General features: G+C 37.6%; 1 protein-coding gene across 2 annotated transcripts in view; it reads right to left on the bottom strand.

The window, feature by feature from the left end:
- Positions 1 to 512: 512 nt before the first annotated feature.
- The window catches only part of Arhgap24 (Rho GTPase activating protein 24), a 470,617-nt gene continuing 457,527 nt past the window's right edge, over positions 513 to 13,602 (bottom strand). For both annotated transcript variants that reach the window (XM_042668354.1, XM_042668355.1), the window contains 2 exons: positions 9,051 to 10,125; positions 513 to 3,121 (listed from right to left, as the gene is read on the bottom strand). In XM_042668354.1, the coding sequence (XP_042524288.1) occupies positions 2,878 to 3,121; positions 9,051 to 10,125 (1,319 nt within the window). In that variant the 3' untranslated portion in view covers positions 513 to 2,877. The remainder of the gene's footprint in view (positions 3,122 to 9,050; positions 10,126 to 13,602) is intronic.

Here is a 13,602-nt window from a genome sequence, read left to right as displayed (position 1 = left end):
CCAGGCCCAGTACTGGCACATACACCAAAAGCAACTTCCTTGGCTTTGAGATAGAAACTTCATGAAGCACTAATAGTACTGCGCCAGGTTTCATGAATCTGTATATAAAGCACTTGGGTTATATTTTCTGTCCCCTTTACTGTCTCCTAAGTGGGGACTGGCATAAGAAAGAGTAATAATGGGGATTCTTGGGTACTGGTGACACACATCTGTAATCCTAGCTACTCAGGAGGCTGAATCTGAGGATTATAGTTCAAAGTCAGCACAGGTAGGAAAATTCATGAGATTCTTATCTCCAATTAAGCATTGAAAAATTGCCCAAAGTGCAGCTGTAGCTCAAGTACACTAGCCTTGAGCCACAAAACTCAGGAACAGTTCTAAGCCCTGAGTTCAAACCCAAGTACCAGAACAACAACAACAAAAAACCCCCAACAACAGCAAAACAGAAAAGAGGCAGTGAATTTGATCAAAAGCACCTTCATGTATGGAAATACCACAAAGAAACTCATTTGTACAATGAATATAAACTAACAAAGATAAAACATTTTTTATTTTTTAAATAAAAAAATTTAATAAAATCTTTTTAAATAAAAGAGATAGAACATTCCAGATAGAACTAAGCAGAAAAGAAGCCAAGCAGGTATCATAGGAAGTGGCAGGAGATAAGAGTGAAAGCAGAGGTCGGAGCCTTTTACGCAAAGTGCAAGACTGTCCTGGGACAACACATAGCCAGATGCGTGATTTAGGAAAAGAAGCCAATAGACAGTGAAAAACGGAGAGAAGATACCAGCACAGAAGTTTCTCAGTAGAATTTTTTAATTAGGAAAAAAACTGATGAAAAAAAGCAGATTAAAAATGTGAAGATGGATGGAATAGATCAACCTACTGAGTGAGAAAACAGAAAAGTAAGAACACGTTGACATTTTTAGAGTCCTTCCTGTATACTAGCTAGGCCCAGCCGAATCCTAGCCATCTCATGAGAAAGACTGTGTGTAAAATTTTTATTATTACAAGTTCACATAGGGAAATAATGTGTGTGGAAGGTTCAATAATAGCTGGCAAACTATAGAGAATGTGAGCACAGGTATCTGAACTGAGTTATTCATCATATAGCTTATTAGATGAGTTAGAAGGTTTTTAAAAAATTATTAGCTAAGGTCAAAATAGGAAAAAGATATAAAAATAAAGAGGAAGAGTTATTAAGATTGACTCAACCCATTTTAAGTTTAAGTTTTCTTTAGAATATTCAGCTACAAGTATCTGGTTATGTAACTGAAAAGAAAGATAAAAAGGAACTGTAAATAAACAAGTTATTGCTACTAGTTGAAAGCAAGAGATCACATAAGATTGCTCTTCAGGGAGAAAAAATCAAAAACATGACAGTGATCAGTGAGTGCCATAAAGACTAGCCTTGAAAATAAGTAAACAAGCACAAACATACCATCTTCAAAAGCACAGATCCCATAAACACAAGTAGTCAATTTCTGATTCTGTCTCTTGTGACTTTGTTCTAGTGTGAGAATTTCTGGCCTGGCTCCTCAAAATTACTGCCTTATTAACATGTAAAAAGTAGCTTCCCTGAAACAATAGCTCTAGAGAACCTAGACTTTCTAGTAAGCTAATGTTATTAACGTTCACATATTTGTCAAATATCTTCACACATTCATGTCTGAAATTCTTCTGAGTATGTTTGCAACACAGAACATGATGATATCAAAATTAGAAGTAAAATGGGTTGCTTATTCCAAGCTTTGCTCCTATTCTTCTTGGTCCCTTTCCATCATCTGGCTGCAATTTAACTTTGCTAGCTGTGGTGCAGAGAAAATCCAAGATTACAGCTGCCACATTATGTGACATAGTATATGGGATTCACTAGAGGGGCACAATGTACCATTGCACTGCTGACATTTAAAGTCCCATTGTTGGGGTGGTCTCAATGAGCGGTCTCAATGAGCAAAGAGGTGGCCATTTAGCAAGTATTCTTTGCCAACTTACACACAGTGGAAAGAATACCACCAGTAACAGTCAACACAGAGAGTCATTCACAAGGACAGAGAAATTCAAGGCATAGCTGGTTCAATCCCCTTTATCACTTTCACCCATATATGATGCATCCTGCTGGGGAGACAACCCATCTGGAGATTTGGCAAGGTAGACATAGGCTTGAGAAGAAAACTTTCTTACACAGACTCAACATTCCTATATCAAATCCTCTCACAAAGCAAAACTGAGAAGTGGCCAAGGAAGAACTTAAAGACTAGTAAGTTAACACAGATACTGGTGATTCTGCTCTATTTTATAAAACATTTACATTTCTCTTTTTGGTCATCGTAAGGTCTATTGGCACAAACAGCACAGCCACAGAGTATTCTTTTGATTTTAATAGCTCATTTATATATATCTTTATATATATATATCTTTATATTTTTTTCTTCTCTTCATTTCCTCAGCAAAAAGGGGAAATAAAAAATATTGATCTATAAAATAAGCGGATGATAACACAATGCCAAAAATAGCTTATGTTAAGTTCAAGGGTGAAGCTTGAAAGCAAGCTGAATTGCAACAACATATCGATTTAACATTTAAATACAAGACTTGCAATAAAATAATTCTTGAGATATGCTTCTTACTTTTAGTTTACTTTTTCAAAACTACTCTATATACACATATCCAGTTGTAACACTTGACAGTAGCATTATGGGGGGGATGAAATAACTTTGGTACACACTGCAGGTATGGATAATGTCTATAAATGATACTCCTTGACCAATTAGCACTCTGTACAGCCAGGTGACCAGCCACCTGGTCCCAAGTGGGTGCCCATCAAAATCCCTAGAGGCCTTCTTAGAGCTGTCAGGGACGGCAGAGAAAGCAGGCTCACTGGATCCATATCGTGTTTCCTCTCTCGGTTCTCCTAGGTTCCACTGTCAGCTCTCCAAATGTGGAAAAAAACTGCTCCATTTCCTTCTGGAGCATGTCATTCCTTTTCTCAGCATCTTCTTTTGCTCGCTCAGCATTTCGCATTTTGATTTCTATCATCGTGAACTTTTTCCTTTCTTGATCCAGTTCATCATGCAGGCTCATCATTTCTGTTTCCAAAGTCAAATTGCGCTGTTCTAAGCTGTAAAAGATGGGAGTGGGTAAGAGATAAAATGATTTATGTTACTTGAAAACCTTGAGGACACTAATATTTTCCTAATGTTTGCAATGCTTAAGAATCTAGAATGAACCATTTCAAAATATTGAAGCAGAGTCTAATAACTGAAAAGGTTTTCTTTTGTAGTGTGAAGTTACTTTGTGTGAACACAACTTACAGGCATTTTTAGGTAAAAGGCTCTCAGATACTTCTTGTGTTTAGTTGTTAATAGAGAATGGAAGAAGTTTAGCAGAGAGATACAGAGACTCCAGTCATGCAGCACAGACAGGGCAGAAACTTCCCAGCCTTGGAAAGCTTCCAGGATGTTAAATGTAAACTTAGTTTAATGAAATTACAACTGAGAAAATCTGATAAAGTTTGAAGTATCAAAGGAAAAACACTGACAGCAACAATGCCATTGCTAGGTTTAGTCCATTTCTAAGAATGGACTTTCTTGGAGTTTCACCTTATCTAAAAGTACCAACAGTAGCTGGCTTACATCAGCAATAGAAATAAAAGTATTACAAGTATTAAAAAGCACTGCATTTAAGCATTTATAAACATGGGATCATCCCTGCCAACACCAATTCTCACTGCTTTCCAAACTGTTAGTATCTTGTTAGGATGTCAAGATTTTATAACTTTATAATTTGATAGCTGAATTCTTTTGGGTAACTGTAGAATTTAAGAAAACTTTTTAAAAAAAGAATGTAGTTTTCTTCATAACTAGTAAGATCAAAGACTTATAAACACACGCACACACTCACATACGCACATACATATACATGTAGTACAAAGAGTATTATCTTTATAATGTCTATTGTAAGATATAAAATTTGGTAAGGGCTGACTTTTCCAGTTTCTCCTCCTTTGAATCTGGGCTCATTCAAGTTTATTCAACTATTGGCATTTGAAAGGCTAATGTAGGTGTAGCTATCTGAAATGTAACTACTTTCCTGACAATTTGAAAAAATCAAAATCTCAATTATTTTTCCATTTTAGAAAAAATTATTCTTTTTCTACCCTTCTTTGTAACCAACTACAATGAAAACAAGCAATGACTTCTTATTCTTTAAGCGCTGAGACGATTATTTTAACCACCTGGTCACAGCGCCATATAAAAACCTGATACTCCTCTGATTGCTGCCCAGAGTTATTAAACTCTTCACTCTCTAAAGCCATTTGGAACAAAAAGTGATGGAAGGAGCCAAAAGTTAAATATTCAAAAATATAACACATCAATGCATTAACACAACTGTATGTACTTGCTATTTGCCTCAAACTCTGGGAATCTAAAAGCTGGGGATGTAAACAGAAGTAATATGCAAGAGACGCATCTCATAGTCCAAGATGAAAACTAACTCCAGGTGAAGGGATGGAAAAAGATTGTCCACTCAAATGCACCCTGCAATAAGGCAGGAATAGCCACATTGATATTTGATAAAATAGACTTTTCATTAAAATCAGTATGAAGAGACAGGGAAGGTCATTACATAGTAATAAAGGGAATGACCCATGAAGAGGAAATCACAGTGGTCAATATGCACCAAACAATGGCACACCTAAATACTTTAAACTTAAGGACTTAAAGAACATGATAGATGGAAACACAATGAGAGGGGGAGATTTCAGTATCTGGCTCTCACCAAAGGACTGGTCAACCAAACAAAAGATAAGCAAAGAAGCCTCTAAACTAAATGACACCATAACCCAAATGGACTAGTCACCTACAGAGAATTCCACTCAACAACCACCCAATTCACATTCTTCTCAGCAGCCCATGGAACATTCTCCAAAATAGATCATATCATAGTTCACACAAAGAATCTAAGCAAAAGCAAGAGGCATAATCCCTTGCATCCTATCTGACCACAGTGGAATCAAACTAGTCCTCAACAACCAAACATCCTGCAGAAATCAGTCAAATACATGGAGAATGAGCAACACACTACTGAGTAACACCTGGGTAAAAGAAGAAATTAAGGAAAAAACTAGAAAGTTCTTACAATTCAGTGAAAATGAAAACATCACAACAGAACCTCTGGGATACAGCAAAAGCAGTGTTGAGGGGAAAATCATAGGCCTAAGAGCATATATAAAGAAAACAGTTAACAACATAATACAATTAGAATTTCTAGAAAAACAAGAAAAAATCAAATCTAAAACTACTAGACAAAAATAACAAAGATTAGGGCAGAAATAAATGAAAAAGAAACACAAAAGCCATATATAAAATCAATGAAACAAAAAGCTGTTTTTTGATTAAAAAATTAATAAAATTGATAGACCACTTGGGAGATAAATGAAAAAAAAGAAGAGAGGAAATTCAAATAAGAAAATAACAATGAATTTTACAATTTTGGGGGGGGGGAGAATGTAGTTGTGGAGGTAGGAGGTAAGGGATGGTAGGGGAAAAACAAAGGAGGAGGCAACAATGCTTGATAAGAAATGTACTCATGACCTAGCTCATGTAACTGTAACCCCTCTGTACAGTATTTTCACAATAAAAAACTTATAAAAAATATTGGGAATGTACTGAATAAATGCCATTGAACTGAAAAATAAAAAAGATCAGAGATGCCACAGGAAACAGCAAATCCAAGAAATCCAAATGGTTATAAAGTATTATTTTCAAAACCTATCCTCAGTAAAAAAGGAAAACCTAGAAACAGATGAATTTTAAAAAACATACAAACTGCCTAAACTAAACCAAGAAGATATAAACCAAAAGAACAACAAAAAATAATATGCAATGAGATAGAAGAAGTGATAAGAAGTCTTTCAACAAGGAAGAGTCCAGGCCTAGATAGATTCACCACTGAATTTTGAAATAGAGGCAGAAGGAACAATTCCAAACTCATATTATGAAGCCAATATCCCATTCATCCAAAAAATCAGATAAGGATCCAACAAAAAAAGAGAACTACATACCAATTTCTCTGATGTACACAGATGCAAAGTTTCTTCATAAAATAATAGCCAACAGAATCCAGAAACAACAAAATATCATATATTCTGAGCAAATAGGGTTCATCCCACAGATGCAAGGCTGGTTTAACATACGCAAATCAACAAATGTAGTTCACCACATCAATAGAGCCAAGAACAAGAACCACATGATCATCTCAACAGATACAGAAAAAGCCTTCAACAAAATACAACATCCACTCAACTTAAAAGCTTTGGAGAAGTCAGGTGCCGGTGGCTTACACTGTAATCCTAGCTACTCACGAGGTTGAGATCTGAGGATCACAGTTCAAAGCCAGACTAGGCAGGAAAGTCCATGAGACTCTTATCTCCACTAAACCACTAGAAAAACCCGAAGTGGCACTGTGGCTCAAGGGGTGGAATGTTCACCTTGAGCTAAAGAGTTTAGGGACAACACATAAGCCTAGAGTTTAAGTCCCATGACCTAAAACACACACACACACACACACACACACACACACACACACACACACACACACACACACACACAGAGCTTTGGAGAAACTAGGAATAGAAGGAACATTCCTTAAAACAATAAAGACTATGTATGATAGACCAACAGCCAACATCATACTAAATGGGGAAAAACTAAAACTATTTCCACTAAAATCAGGAACAAGGCAAGGATGCCCACTATCTCCAGTCTTCCTCAATATAATTCTGGAATTCTCAGCCAGAAGGATAAGGCAAGAAAAGGACATTATAAAAGGAAAGGAAGAAATTAACTATCCCTGTTCTAAGATGACATAATCTTAAAACTAATGGACCCCAAAAACTCCATCCCCAAACTCCTAGAGCTGATCAACCACTTTGGTAGAGTAGCAGGATACAAAATTAACCCACAAAAATCAGTAGCTTTTCTGTGTGCCAACAATGCACAAATAGAAAGGCAAATCATGAAAACAACCTCATTTGCAATAGCTTTATAAAAATAAAATACCTAGGAATTAACCTAACCAAAGATAACAAAAAAGATCTTTTATAGTGAAAACTATTAAAATATAAAGAAACCAAAGGGGACACCAGGAAATAAAAAAACAAAACCTTCCATGTTCATGGATAGGTAGAATCAATATTGTGAAAATGGCCACTGACAAAAATGATATACAAATTCAGTGAAAGCCCCATCAAAATCTCAATGACATTATTTACTAATATAGGGGAAAAAATCCAAAAATTCATATGGAGCAACAAAAGACCTAAAATAGCCAAAGCAATCTGAGGCAAAAAAAAAGCAATGCAGGTAGTATCACAACACAGACTTCAAATTCTACTGCAGAACCATAATAACAAAACAGCTTGGTATTGGCACAAAAATAGACCTGAAAATCAATGGAACAGATTAGAAGACCCAGAAATAAAACCACATGTGTACAGTCATCTAATATTTGACAAAGGAGCCAAAGACATGCAGTGGAAAAATCATAGCATCTTCAACAATTGGTGTTGGGAAAACTGGGCAACCACATGCAGAAAACTAAAAGTGGATCTTTGCTTAACACCATGCACCAACATTAAAGTGGATCAAAGATCTCAACATCAGATCCAAAACTCTGCAACTAGTGTAAGAGAGAGTAGGAGAGAGAGAACTTACAGGTACAGGAAGGAACTTCATGATATGTGGATGGATATGACAAATTAGTGAGATAGGACAAATTACATAGAATTCTATATACCTACATACAGTGAGACCAAAAGAGAATAGTCTTAGGAGAGCATCACAAAGGTGCAATACTCAAGCACCTCTTCATATGTATGCAAAATACTACACATTCTGAAACAAAGTGGAAACAAAGGACTTTTGTCTCCATTTGTTTTTTTTTTTCTTTTTTGATGATTCTATATTCTTTACCTTATATACAATATTCATGAGCACATTTATGGGAGGGTGGGGGGAATACAGAATCAGAGGGAAAATGGAGAAAAAGCTCAGCAGTGGAGCGCACTGGCTGCATTGGTCACTGATGACAGTGAACTATGCAACTCATGGGTGGAAGGGGAGGCAGGGAATGGGAAAGAATGAGGGAACAGATAACACTATGTGAAAGGAAATGTACTAAACACCTGTTGTACATAAAGCTAACACCACCCCTCCCGTATATCACCTCTAAAACAACAATAAAGTTATTTTTTTAAACAACAACAACTAGAAAAGACCCCACAAGGCCTGATGTCACCTTAAACCTGTCTCCTCTGTGAACTTAAATGAATGTTTAGGGCCTTAATTTTTTTTACTCTTTGTCCTTTCTTTGCTGTTGAAAATGAGCAGACTCCTTATTTTCCATTCATCTCACAGCTCCTCTCCTTTCAGCTCTCTAGTAAAGACCCACATATTGAAAAGTAATTGATGATAACATTAATGTGTGTGTGTGTGTGTGTGTGTGTGTGTGTGTGTGTGCACGCCAGTACTGGAGTTTGAACTCAGGGCCTTGTGTCCTTACTTATCTTTTTCTCTCAAGTTTATAGTCTATCCCTTGAGTTACAGATCCACATCTGGCTTTTTGATGGTTAATTGGAGATATGAGTCTCATGGACTTTTCTGTCTAAACTAGCTTCAAACCAGGATCCTCAGATCTCAGTCTCCAGATTAGCTAGGATTACAGGTGTAAGCCACCTGTACTATGTGACAATAATCTTGAGTACCTATCCTGTGGCAAGGCCAAGATCCAATGACATTTTATATACTTTTAAGGTACACACATCTTGTATTAAATTTAAAAAAAAATCCCCTTAGGAAGAAGCAAGGCTCACAGACATTATGCTATTTTTAAAAAGCCCAGTCTCATAGCTCACAAACAGTAAACTGAGGACTTCAACTCAGGTCTCTCTGACCTTGGACTAAGCATGTGTAACCCTTTGTGAGATTCTGTCCCACCGTAGGAGGCTGCTGCCTGTTAGGAGCCCAAGAGCCCAAGATTTTCCTCACCTCTTTATCCTGGACTCATACTCTATCTTCTGTTTGGTCATTTCTTGTTTCAGGCTGGAAACTAAACTGTGCAATGCACTGTGATTGCTCGTGTTGTTAGCCACAAATGTCTCACTGTTGTCACTGCTGCTGGTGGCACGACTACTTCGACCTCCAACACTCCTATGGTCACTTTTGTTTTCATAGTCCCCGGGGTGAGAAAGGTCGTCCTGGGGAGGCCCATCTAACACAGGATCCTCGAAATTCCCCCCATAAAAGTCTTGCTCAGGGCAGGTGGTGGTGGAGGAGCGACAGGAGTTGGAATTCTCAGGGAGGGAGATTTCACAGGAGGAGGTGGACCAGGTGGCGCTGTCCACACTCTGTTTGTCATCCAGGTTCACCATGGAGAATTGCTGGTGGACGTTATCGTACGTGGACAGCCTATGGTGCTGGCCCGACTCCCCACCTTGCTCTTTCTGCTTAGTCTCCCGCAAGGTGACATAGCCATTGGGTAGCCAGCTCATGGTACGACCATTCACGGGGTTTCCAAGCGTGTCAGTGTTCAAAATACCCATGCGCACTGTCCCATTCTGGACACTGTGGGTGCCCATTTTGGTACCAGATCCTTTCAGCGAAGAGCTCCTTCTGGCCTGTAAGCTCCCATTCGGAGTGGTTTGTGCTTTCTCAAGACCTTCTGCATTACTGCTGCTGAAAGACCCGTTAGTGACGATTCCGCTACCCTTATTGAAGGCTGGGTTCTTTTTCACCATGAGAGGGGGGCTCCTGGAGACATCTAGCTTGTGGACGCTGCTCCTTGGGCTGTTGGTTTTGCTGCCTGACAAAGCTGTGGGGGATCCTTCATCCACACTGCCTCTCTGGGGAGACTCAGACTTGTCCCAAGAGCACTGCCTGCCTGGGCTATCCTTAGTGTTGTTGTTCTCCTTGTTCTGCATCTGATTCATGGTGGCTTTCTTTTGAATTTCATTATTGTTACTTATTCCATCCTGGGGCTTGCTTTGAAGCTCTGAATCCTTAGGAAAAAGGCAATCATGTTTACTAATCATCACTGACATCAATTGCTGCACCACCACAGTACCTGGAATTACAAAGGAAATAAAGTAGTGTGAATGAGATGGTTTTCATTATTTCTGTTTTTGAATTTAGGAGAAATTCACCATTACTATGAAGAGTGCTAATCTCTATTCCTAATAATTCTAATGGTAATATCTAAATTTTCTTGAGCATTGGCTCTATGCCATGAATTGTTCCAAGAATTTTATTTGTGTAGTTTTAGTTGGAGTTTTAAAAGGAATACATGAATAAATGCTGCTATTATCACCATATTTTACTGGCTATGTAACTTGGCTATAACCATCAAGTTACTAAAGATCAGATTTTGGACTTAAAGTCAGACTAATCTAGTTTTATAGATTGGGCTTTTAATCACTACACAACCTTTCTTGTAAGTGTGACATTTGATTATGGGAACACTTTCTTGATCTTTTATCCAACAAACTGCCTCAAAGCATCACTATTACTACAGTTGTATCTTCAAATAGGACCCTACATAATCATAGTGGCTACATGGCATGTCTTTCTAGGTAAGCATGATAAACTTTTGTTTGCCATTCTAGAGCCTTGGGACTTTGTAAGTGTCATGGACTGAAATAGTATCAAATAAAGATCTCATATCAAAATAAAAACTTTGAAGAATTCTGGACATGAAATGATTGAGGCAATCTGGAGAATATTTATCCAAGCAAATAGGCTGATTCTCAATAAGAACCATACAGAGTGTGGTATTTAAAATTGCTGTATACCCAACTTTCCCTCTCAATCTTTATAGCTTGAAAAGCAACAGCCCACAGACGCACTGAAACTAGCAGGTTGACAGCTACTGCAATAGGCAGATCAGCACTGGGACCCTTTCAAAGTCCTATTCTAGAGAACGGTCATTATTTCACCACTCTTGTAGTTCCTTGGAAATCTTTACTTACAGGCTAGTCTTTATTTGGTCTGATGAGGAACTTACCATGACTGAATAACCATTTTTCTAGGGGCAAGAGCAAAAGATATTTTCTTGAATGTCTCAGCTGCTTGGCCAATTGATCATAATTGAGACAACCAAGTGAACAAAAAGCTTAAAAAGAAAATCTGGAGAACAGGATTTCCACAGGGGGATTTAAATGATATCCAGAAGGCTTCAGGTCCACTTGGAAAATATGTATGTTCAGGAAAGAACTGAAAAGTCCCTACATTTTCTTTTCTTTTTTTTTATTGTGAAAATACTGTAGTCCCTACATTTTCAATTCGGACTGACCTTAAAGGTTGATAATAAGTTACAAACTGCCTGGCTGAATCTTGACTTGGCTCAACATGCACATAGAACCCTCTGGTAGATTCAGAGAAACTTATTGACCCTAAGAATTTAACAAAATTTCCATTTTATCATCAGCTATCATCAGCAAACTAAGCAGAGATGTAAATGGTCATACATAATCGAAAAGATAGACTTTACAGAATTAGACATGAAACACCAACACATAAAAACAATAGTGAACCCCAATGATAGGAGAACTTGATATCCAGGGATCTCACATATTATTATAAAGCACAATTTTCAACAAAAAATTAGGAGACATACAAAGGATGGCTCACACATAGGAAAGAGGAAAAAAGAACTAGCTCTAAGGGACTACAGACATGGTATTGAATGGATAAAGGCTTCTAATCAGCTATTTAATGTGCCCGTATAACTAAAGGAAACCAATCGAGGGGAAACAAAAGAAAGTGAGAATAATGCCTTTCAAAATAGGAAATATAATGAAAAAAATACAAAACATAAATAAAAATCAAATATATGGTCTAGAGTTGAAAGTACAAAAACGGAGATGAAAGAGTACAGGGCACCCATGAGGATATTTAAATAGGCAGAAGATAGAATCAGGATACTTCAGATATGACATTGATACTCTCGAGTCTGAAAACAAACAAAAAGAATAAAGAAAAATGAATGGCACTTCAGAAACCTGTGAAACATAGGTATAAAACCAAGATGTGTGTGCGTACGTGTGCGTGTGTGTGTGCGTGCGTGTGTGTGTGTGTGTGTGTGTGTGTGTGTGTGTGTGTGTGTATGGTGTTCCCAAAGGAGAACAGAAAGAGCAGTGAATAGAAAAAAAAATTCAAGAAACAATGACTGAAAACTTCTCCCCAACTCTTTTCCCCTAAACATACACAAACATATCCAGAAAATTCAACAAATTCCAGGCACAGTACACTTGAAGATCCACATCTCACACATAGTAGTTAAATTGTTTTATGAGCAAAACAGAAACTTGACAGAATCAAGAGAAATAATTCCTATATAAGAGACCCTCATTAACATGAGCAGCTGATAGCTCATTGGAAGCCACTGAAACTAGAAAGCAATGCAAAGGAAGTTTCAAAATTTCAAATAGAAAGGAGAAATGAAGGCAATTCTCAGGTACACACATCCATACACAAGAGGATTTGTCACTGCCAAGCCTGGTCTATAAGCACTATAAAAGGTTCAGAAAATTGTAATGAAAAAGAAGCCCTTTAAGGAAAAAAAAAGAATTCTCTTAAACAGAAGATACTACCTGCTATGGTTCTAGTTGATCCTCATATTTTTACTTCTCATTATAAAGTCATGATTTAAAAAGTGATGTCTTAATTGGAGACAATAAAAATAATTTAGAAAAAGTTAATCTTTTATTTAGAACAATCATTTAGCCGGGCAATGGTGGCTCACGCCTGTAATCCTACCTTCTCAGACCTGAGGATCTGAGGATCACAGTTCAAAGCCAGCTCGGGCAGGAAAGTCTGTGAGACTCTGATCTCCAATAAGCCACCAGAAAACCTGAAGTGGCCCTGTGGCTCAAGTGGTAGAACACTACTTTTGAGCCGAATAGCTGAGGAATAGCCTCCAAGCCCCACAACTAACAAACTAACAAACAAAAACCCTCAAAAGAGTCATTAAAAAAATCAGCTGAGCATTATTTACCATAGCTAAGATCTAGAACCAACCCAGATGCCCCTCAGTAGATGAATGGATCAAGAAAATGTGGTATATATACACAATGGAATTCTATGCCTCCATCAGAAAGAATGACATTGCCCCATTTGTTAGGAAATGGAAAGACTTGGGAAAAATTATATTAAGCGAAGTAAGCCAGGCCCAAAGAAACATAGGCCCCATGGTTTCCCTTATTTGCAATATCTAGTATATGTATGAGTCAAGCGGAAAAGGTCAGATAATGTGATGTTAGGAAAATGAACCCTTAGATATGTATTTTAATGTTTTTTTCTTTCATGCATGTGTTTCTAATGCATTTATAAGATTATTTCTTTGTTGCTTTGTATGTCCCTCCCCCACAGCATAACCCCTGCTTTCACTATATTTGATGTCAGTATAACTTGTGGAGGAGATGGGGAAAACAAATCGTTTAAGGATACAGGTGGACCTGTTGCAACAATGAGAAGTACAAGTTGTCATGTCCATAATGAGCTTTACAATGTCAGTGGGGGGCGGGGGGAGAAGGATTGGGACTGC

Source organism: Dipodomys spectabilis, unplaced genomic scaffold (genome assembly GCF_019054845.1).
Source record: "Dipodomys spectabilis isolate Male_0828 unplaced genomic scaffold, ASM1905484v1 ptg000436l, whole genome shotgun sequence".
Classification (NCBI taxonomy): Eukaryota; Metazoa; Chordata; class Mammalia; order Rodentia; family Heteromyidae; genus Dipodomys; species Dipodomys spectabilis.
Note: the sequence above shows the minus strand (reverse complement) of the source record. Positions and strands in the feature narration are given on the sequence as shown.